This window comes from Nematolebias whitei, chromosome 9 (genome assembly GCF_014905685.2).
Source record: "Nematolebias whitei isolate Nwh7 chromosome 9, NemWhi1, whole genome shotgun sequence".
NCBI lineage: Eukaryota > Metazoa > Chordata > Actinopteri > Cyprinodontiformes > Rivulidae > Nematolebias > Nematolebias whitei.
In genome coordinates, this window is record NC_056506.1 from 16,197,126 (window position 1) to 16,206,792 (window position 9,667).

Sequence of the window (9,667 nt, forward strand, 5' to 3'; positions counted from 1 at the left end):
GAAGTACCTGAAGCCTCAAATACACAAAGTCTTACTAAAATGAGCTCATTTAAAAAACATTTACAATTACAACCATTTTTTCTTCTTTAATAAATACACCAGCGCCTGGTGGTGACCGTTCAATGGGACCAGGACATGTCCACCAATTCAAGGAGTGTTCTTAAGTTAAAAGGACCATACAGTGACAATATATGATCAGTGAACAGATTGACAGACGATCAGTATTTAGGAAGAATGAGCATCAACGGCCACAGTCTGAATGTTTGAGCGCAGGCGGTGCTACTAGGGGGATAACAGTCCTACAGACAGAATCTGCAAAAAGAAAGCAAAGAACAACCAGTTCAAAAAGAGTCACACTCTTTTCATCTAAAACCATTAGAGAAGGTGTTGCCTGGAGCATCTTGGATGTTTTCTCAAAAATAAAAAATGAAATAAAATATAAGAGAGACTTAAAACACCATAAATAAGTTTCTTCCTGTAAAGAAATAAATATTTACAGAATGCATCCCGGCTGCCCCAGTGATTGGAGAACTGGGAAGTAATCAGTCATTTTTCAGTACGAGATGGAGTTACTGAGATGTTGACGTTATCTTTGATGTTCTTCTAGTTCCACGTGATGTTCTGGGTAAACCTGTCCAGGGTTGTGAGACTCAAGCCTCCGTTTAGAGCAGAGGAACCTCAGGAAAACTAAAACCCTTCTTTGCCTTTGGATTTTGCCTTCTGCTGCGTGGCTCCACTTCCTCCCAGCCTCCCAGTCGACTGTGACTGGGAGGGGATGATAGTGGAGACCTTAAAGGTCTTTGGCTGGGTGAAGGGGAGCTGTGGACTGGACGTCTCTTCTTTCTCCTCCAAGTCAAAGTTCAACTCCTGCACAGCCTCCTGCTTCTTGAAGGAGTCCCTGCGCTCCGACAGAGCCAGCTTTCTCATCATCTCTTTTGAATGGTGGCTGTCTCCAGAGTGCTGAGGTGAGCTGGGGGCAAGATGGTGGCTGCTGCCCCCGCCGGCTGTGTCCTGCTCGTCTTTCTGCACCCCCATGAACAACCGTTGGCGACCGTGCTCTCCAACACAGACGAACCTCGTAGTGGCATCTCCCTCTTCATCCTCAAGCCCCTCCCCTTCAGACAGAGGCATCTCCACGGTGTGGCGGCGGGTGCTGTAAGCTTTCTTGTCTCCATGGTAACCCCCCAACCCCACCTTGTCCCCAGTCAGCTTCTCCGCTGACTGAACTCTCTTCAGCAGTGGCGAGCGGGGCGGTTCTACACTCCGGGGACGCATGGAGTGACGGGTGACGGTGGGAGGAGACAACGTCTTTCCATGGAAACCCTGAAGGGACTTGGGAAGACTCTGGAGACAGGATGGAGAGCACTGAGGAGAGAGGGGCTGAGGTGGGGGGATACAGGCCAGAGGCGAAGGAGGGATGCTGCTGGTGGACTTACAACGCACGGCCTTGGTGTAGCGACCGTGGACATGGAGCGAGCTGGGACGAGCCTGAGGTATGGGCGAGTTTGGAGAACTAGAACAAGGAGAGGAGCTGGAATCTAACAGGACAAAAACAAAAACACAGTCAGTGTGGATGGAGATTAAAACATCGTCACTGCCTTCATCTGTCGGCGAGCAAAAAGAAAATAGAATAAAAAAACTAAACTGAAATAAAAATAAATAAAACTTGTAACAATCAAAACGGTGTCGCACCTCCGGAGTGGTCGGGGCCGGGGGACCGGCAGGGTGTGGAAGGTCCTGGAGACAGGCTCTGCGTGGGGGAACCAGAGAGGCTGTCACTGGACGACTGCTGGAAGCCTGAGGAGAAGCTTCGGCTGCTCTGCATGGGGGGTGGGGGCGCATGCTTTGACAGCTTCTTAAAGATGCGACGCCGTGTGCTGCAGAAGGAAAAGGAATAAATGATGAGAGATGGATGTTTGCTGGAACGGTCCATGAAAAACAACTTCTCATGAGAGCCTCATTTTATAAACTCTGACCAGGGCCGAATGAAGAACACTTCACATTTGCAGATGTTCGTTCTGAGTTCAGGTACCTGTCTTGTCCATCTTTCTTCTTGCTCTTTTTGCTCCGTCGGGCCATCTTAGCTTTGTAGCTTGCTTTTCTGGCGGGCCCCACCTTGATAGAAGTGTTCTCAAGTGCTGTTGTTTGCAGGGTCACCTTGTTCCCACTCTGTTCAAATCAGATCACTCACGTAAATGTGTGTCTAAAAACGGTAAATGAACTGTATGTACTTAAACAGAACCTTTCTATCTGATCAAAACACTCAAAGCTCTTTACAACACAAACTGTGCCTCATTCACCACTCTACTACATTATCACATTCAAACACTGATGGGACACACATCAGAGGCAATGAGGGTTCAGTGTTTTGCCCAGGGACACTTCAGCATGTGACTGCTGGTGGAATCAAACCCCCAACTCTCCCACTGGAGGACGACTGCTCTAACCACTCAGCCACGCCCGCCCCAACACGTCTTTTTGTCACGAGTCCAATCGTAAAATAAAAACCTGCCGTATGAAGATGTACTAGTAAATTAGAAAATAAGAGCACAGCAAACAGCACATTATACACCTGTCCACAAACTATTATACAGCAATCTGTAGCAATGACCTGGATAAACCTTTGACCTTGATTTGTGACCTGGTCAAAAAAATAATGTTCACCCAGCGACTACCATTGTGCACCCCCCCCCCCCCCCCCCACAACCCCATATGCTACATATTTAAGAACTTATTCCTGCGTACCGGCCACTTCTCAAAGGTTTTCGTATAAAGAGGAGTGCACATGTACGTGCACCGAGTCAGTGCACAGTATCACGTTCTCTAATGAAGAGTTGAAGACGTAACATTTTAATCTGCATCATCTAGATCCTCGGGACCAGTGGCGTTCTGAAGGGAGAGGGAATAAATAAAAAATAAATAAAAACTTTCTGTAGTTTACTTTGGTTTCATTTCAGTGTTTTCAAACGGGAGGTTGTGAAATACATAAAAAATATAGATGACAGGTAGTCCAGCACTAAACAACTAGTTTTATTTGACTGACAGATTTCTCATCAAAGTTAAATGGACACATCTACACTGTAATCTGGGGCCTACAACCATTTGTTTTTAATGTTAAAATTATTGACTCGTAAGAACTAAAGCAGCAGCAGAAGTGTCACAGATCCAGTCACGGAGTGAAGTGCTCCTGTGGCGGTTCTCTCTCTCTCCAGGAGTTTGGTCACACACGCAGGTTGGACACACCTGCACGACGAGGACGACGCTCCTAACTCATTAACGTTTAGTACAAAGGTAGACTTTAGAGGAGGAGTGCTCCGACTGCTGCGGCGCTCTGTGATCCTGACCGCCTGTGTGCTGTCAGACAGGGAGGGGCCCGCTGCTGCTGGGTCACCTGGACAATAAAAGGTGCTTTCAGAAAGCACCACCCGCCCTGCTCTGATTGGGCTCTCGATTCGATGAAACCTGCGTCAGTTTAATCCCTGAACCAGAATCAGAAGTTGTGGACCAGCCATGGGGAAGCTGACGTATGGAGATAAAATGCGTCTGCCTTTTGACGAGCTCATTAAAGCACCGGGGCGTTTTGTTGCGTCTGTCCTGTTACCTTGAGCAGGAGCTCCACCACCTCAGTGTGAACCAGGCCCTGGACCGACTCCCCGTTGACATGAGTGATGAGGTCACCGGCTCTCAGTCCTGCCTCGTGCGCTGGACTGCCATCTTCAACGCACTGAATGTAAACACAATATCAAAACCAATCATCAGCAACGGGACAGACCAGTTCCTCCCATAAGGTTACAACCAACAATGCTTGTGAAACTTGTGCAAACAAATCTTGGGAAACAAAAGTCATAAACACATTTTAATTCTCATCTGAAACGTACAAACCAGAACAGGCAGTGTTTTTGTCTGTGCTGCTCAGAGCCTTGAAAGTCTTTATATTCCTTGAATATTTGCACTTTTTGTTGCGTTAAAACCACAAACTTCAAAGGAATTTACTGGAATTTTGCTGATGGAAAATTTTGTTTTCACTCTTTCATTAATGAAATAATGAATGAATGAATGAATAAATAACCCAAAAATGCTATGTGAATGCTTATTGCTGAAAAACTGCTGAAACAAAATAACAAAAAAATTGTACTTGAAATGAAAGAACAAGCCTGAATTAGCAGAAGAAAACAGAAAGAACACATTTTGATAAATTACGTTTAAATAAGCAGAAATTAGCACAAAAATTATGAGATCAAAAAATGTAAAAAAATAAAAATAAAAAAAAATCTAAAAAGTAGTCGAAAAGGCAGAAAGAAGTCTAACTTACGAGAAGGAAGTGTAAAAAGGTAAAATGAATTCAAAAATGTGGAATTAGCTAAAAAAAGTTAAAATTTGCATAAAAATATCTAAATAGTAGCTGGAAAGGCAGAAAAAGTTGAAACTAGCTAAAAAAAAAAAAGCTGAAAGGAGCATAAAGAAGTTAATTAGACAGAAACTAGCAGAAATAACCACAAAAAACAAATTTATCTTAAAACAGCTAAAACCAGCTAAAACATGCTGAAATGTAGCTGAAAAGGTAGAACAAGCTTATGGTAAATTAGCAAAAAGAAGAAAGCAGAAAGAACACCTTTGCCCAATTTGACTGAAAGAAGCAGAAATGAGCACAAGAGTAGAACTTATATGGGAAAAAAGCTGAAACTAGCAAAAAAAAAAAAAAAAAAACAGCTGAAAAGTAGCTAAAAAAAGGTAGAAAGAAGCTGAAATTACAAGATGGAAGTGGAGGAAGCACATTTTTGTTGATTTATGCTGAAAAAAGTTGAAATGAGTGCAAAAATGTGTAATTAGCTGCAAAAGCTCCAATTAGCATGAAAAAGTTATAAACCAGTAGTAGCTGAAATAGTAGAAAAAGCTGAAACTTGCAGAAATAAGCTGAAAGGAGCAGAAATAAGTTACGAGAAGCACAAAATGTTGTAGTTAGTAGAAAAAAAATTGAAAGTAGCACAAACAGCTGAAAGAAGCTGAAAAAATGTTTAGATATGCAGAAGGAAGCTGAAAGCAGCTGAAACAGAACAAAATGTGAAAGGAGCAGTAAAAGGTTGTAAACACATCTAAAGATTTGAAGAATGTAAAATGAGCTCAATTCATTTTCTATGTGGAAAAAAAATGGTAGAAAAGGCTAAAATATTTCACAAAGCTAAAGTTGCACCAGTACCAAAAGTCACAGCAGGATTGTCCTGAAAGAGCTGAACGTTTTGCTTTTTGCTTTGATGAAACAGCTTGAAAACTGCCGGACGAGAAATGTGCCAAAACACGTAGTGAAGAAAACTGGATCACAGCAGAGCGAACGCTTCGGAAACATTCACACCATTAAAAATATTCTACAAATAAAAAACAGACACTGCTTTTGAATTTTGACCCAATTGTTTTAAATAATAAAACAAAGTAATGAACTGGCCTTGACACAAAGGATGGTACTTTTTACTTAATATTTTGTTGTGCAACCTTTAGGGACAGGTCATGTCTGTAATTGTCTCTCGTGTCTTCTGCACCTATCCACAGGTATTCTGGTCCACTCCTCATGAGCAAACTTCTCAGGCTGTCTCAGGTTTGAAAGGCTCGTTCTCCAGATGTTTCAGCTCCTTCCACAGATGTGGATTCAGATCAGAGCTCAGAAGTCCACTTCAGAACGGTCCAGTGTTTGGTTCTGATCCAGTCTTGGGTGTTTTAGCAGAGTGTTCTGGAACCATAAGACCAAGCTTTGTGACACTGAACATTTCACTGCAGGATGCCTCGATAGTCTTGAGATTTCACTGCATCACTGCACAGACTCAAGACACCCTGGTCCTGATGCAGCCCCAGAACAGAACCGAGCCTCCTCCAGGTGTTCTGCTCTGAACGCGCCTCATTTCTGGGTTCATGGTTCTGATGGAACTTGTCATCAGAAAGCTCCAGTTTTGTCTCATTTGTTTAAACGTCATCACCCAAGAACTCCGTGACTCGTTAATCTGGATTTAGGCTAATTCCAGTTTCAAGTCGTTATAATTCAGGGTCCTTCGTAGACGTCTTCTGTTCGGTTCACTTTGGGTCAGACTGAGTGATGCTACAATCTGACAATGATGACCTTTGACCTTAAAAGTTCACCTCTAATCTGTTTAGAGGTTGTTCTGGGTTCTTTGGTTACCCTTTGTACCGTCTCCAGCAGTTTGTTGTCTTGTGTCTCAAACCTCTGAATAATCTGAGAATCTCGCTGCTTGGAGATGGTTTTACAACCTGCACCTTTAACGTGCTGCACATCGTTTTCTGTTCACTGTCCTTAGCTGTGTGGTGTCCATGTTCAGTGTGGTACACACCAGGATACCAAACAGCCCTGTGACTACTTTTTACTCTCAGGCCGACAGTGATGACAAGACTGGACACTCGTGAGTCTGATTACAGGACACCTTAGTTTAACTGGTTAAATTGTTTTTAAGGGTTTCTAGTGGCATCATCCTGTCCCTGCATTAAACTTGTCCTTGGTCTTCATAATGCTGTTTGATCACTAATGTTCTGCAACAACCCCGAGGCCTCCAGAGAACAGCTAGATTTATACTGAGACTAAATTACACACAACTGGACTCTGTAGGTGACGCTGGTAGCTCTGGACTTTAATTAGAGGCATCAGTGCAAAGAGGATTAAATAAAATGCACATCATACCGTGATCCTGCACTATACTAAAAGTAGTAAGTTTTAAGGCTTAAAAAACAAAACAACGTTCTTTAATAGGTCACTTGTAGAACTTGCAGGGCTATTCAACTGGGGGACAAATCAGGCCCACGAGTGAACTCTGTTCGAACCACCAATAAGTTCTTTTTTTTTAAATAAAACTAGATTTAAAACCATAAAACAAACTTAATGACAATAACTGCAGGATGTTGGGCCCCTGAGTCTTGTCTTTCAGTACCTGTGGCCCCCTGAGTAATTTAGTTGAATAGCCCTGACTCATACTTTATTTTTAGTTTATACAACAACACACGTTATCCAGAAGTAAGATGAATACTAAATGTGAGTACACATACCCAGACCATGTGATGGACAGTATACACATCAGTGTCTCCCATGTACACCCTGATAGCTCGCAGAGCAAAGCCGAACCTCCTCCCAGAGCTGTGGATGACCACTGGAGGTCTAAGACAACTAATGCTGATGGACAGGTCCCGACTGGGGGACGAATCTCTGGATGAGGGGTTGGAGGACAGCGACAAAGATGATTTGGGACTTAGAGGACCAGATGAATCATCTAGTTGGGGAATAGAAAAAAAACAATGATTAGAGGAAACAATGTAAGTTGTCTCTTCATAACTAACACTTAAAACTGCCTGGACATACCTGAGACAGAGAAACACAAAGTACAAGACAAACTGATAATACTGATCACAATGTTTGTGTTTGATGTTTGCATACGCTAGGCTGTTAATATGCAACTACATCATACAACTAAAAGAACAGAATAAACAGGAGCACAGCATAATTATTATACAGTGCCTTGTGAAAGTATTCGGCCTCCTTGAACTTTTCAACCTTTTGCCACATTTCAGGCTTCAAACATAAAGATATAAAATTTTAATGTTTTGTGAAGAATCAACAACAAGTGGGACACAATCGTGAAGTGGAATGAAATTTATTGGATGTGTCAAACTTTTTTAACAAATTAAAAACTGAAAAGTGGGTCGTGCAATATTATTGGGCCCCTTTACTTTCAGTGCAGCAAACTGACTCCAGAAGTTCAGTGAGGATCTATGAATGATCCAATGTTGTCCCAAATGACTGATGATGATGAATAGAATCCACCTGTGTGTAATCAAGTCTCTGTATAAATGCACCTGCTCTGTGATAGTCTCAGGGTTCTGTTCAAAGTGTAGAGAGCATCATGAAGACCAAGGAACACACCAGGCAGGTCTGAGATACTGTTGTGGAGAAGTTTAAAGCTGGATTTGGATACAAAAAGATTTCCCAAGCTTCAAACATCCCAAGGGGCACTGTGCAAGCAATCATATTGAAATGGAAGGAGTATCAGACCACTGCAAATCTACCAAGACCCGGCCGTCCCTCTAAACTTTCATCTGGAACAAGGAGAAGACTGATCAGAGATGCAGCCAAGAGGCCCATGATCACTCTGGATGAACTGCAGAGATCTACAGCTGAGGTGGGAGAGTCTGTCCATAGGACAACAATCAGTCGTACACTGCACAAATCTGACCTTTATGGAAGAGTGGCAAGAAGAAAGCCATTTCTCAAAGATATCCATAAAAAGTGTTGTTTAAAGTTTGCCACAAGCACCTGGGAGACACCAAACATGTGGAAGAAGGTGCTCTGGTCACATGAAACCAAAATCAAACTGTTTGGCCACAATGCAAAATGATATGTTTGGTGTAAAAGCAACACAGCTCATCACCCTGAACACACCATCCCCACTGTCAAACATGGTGGTGGCAGCATCATGGTTTGGGCCTGATTTTCGTCAGCAGGGACAGGGAAGATGGTCAGAATTGATGGGAAGATGGATGGGGCCAAATCCAGGACCATTCTGGAAGAAAACCTGTTTGAGTCTGCAAGAGACCTGAGACTGGGACGGAGATTTATCTTCCAACAAGACAATGATCCAAAACATAAAGCCAAATCTACAATGGAATGGTTCACAAATAAACAAACAGGTGTTGGAATGGCCAAGTCAAAGTCCAGACCTGAATCCAATCGAGAATCTGTGGAAAGAGCTGAAGACTGCTGTTCACAAACGCTCTCCATCCAACCTCACTGAGCTCGAGCTGGTTTGCAAGAATGGGCAGAATTTCAGTGTCTCCATGTTCAACACTGATGGAGACAAACCCCAAGAGACTGTAGCTGGAACTGCAGCAAAAGGCGGCGCTACAAAGTATTAACACAAGGGGGCCGAATAATATTGCACGTCCCACTTTTCAGTATTTTATTTATTAAAAAAGTTTGACACATCCAATAAATTTCATTCCACTTCACGATTGTGTCCCACTTGTTGTTGATTCTTCACAAAAAATTTAAATTTTATATCTTTATGTTTGAAGCCTGAAATGTGGCAAAAGGTTGAAAAGTTCAAGGGGGCCGAATACTTTTGCAAGGCACTGTATTTATTATTTATATCTGAGCTGGCAAAACATAAATAAAGAAATGCTAAAACATGAATGGTGTGGTTAGTATTTTTAACAGTACTGTATTTTTTGGACTATAAGGCGCATTAAGCGAAACAAAACGGATAAATAAAACTTTATTCAACTCATTCACAATAACCACATAAAATCAGTTCGAGGTCAGTAAGCACATAACGATCATTGTTCGTTTTTGAGACAATTAAAGAATTTTAGGTACGTCTTATAGTCCAAAAAATACGGTACATTTTCTAGATGGTGAATACAATCCATCTCTGTTCAAAGTTTTCCAACAGGCTACCAATATTTCTAAATGCAAATTATTTAACAAGATAAAAGCTCAGAATAATAAAATGGGGCGTTCTGCTAATATCTCTGCTCCCAAAGTAATCTGGACTTGTACGTTCACCTTTTTAGGAGAAAGCTGGTTCTTAAAGAGAAAAGGGAAAAACAAACAAACAAACAAAAAACTAGCTTTATACAGTGGGGAGAACAAGTATTTGATACACTGTTGATTTTTCAGGTT

General features: G+C 42.2%; 1 protein-coding gene across 1 annotated transcript in view; it reads right to left on the reverse strand.

Annotated features, from left to right (window-relative positions):
• Positions 1–443: 443 nt before the first annotated feature.
• mast3a (microtubule associated serine/threonine kinase 3a) overlaps positions 444–9,667 on the reverse strand; it is a gene marked incomplete in the record, with an annotated part of 96,603 nt that continues 87,379 nt past the window's right edge. Inside the window, 5 exon segments of the mRNA XM_037682014.1 lie at positions 444–1,538; positions 1,693–1,877; positions 2,033–2,169; positions 3,602–3,724; positions 7,042–7,262. Coding sequence (XP_037537942.1) covers positions 688–1,538; positions 1,693–1,877; positions 2,033–2,169; positions 3,602–3,724; positions 7,042–7,262 — 1,517 coding nt within the window.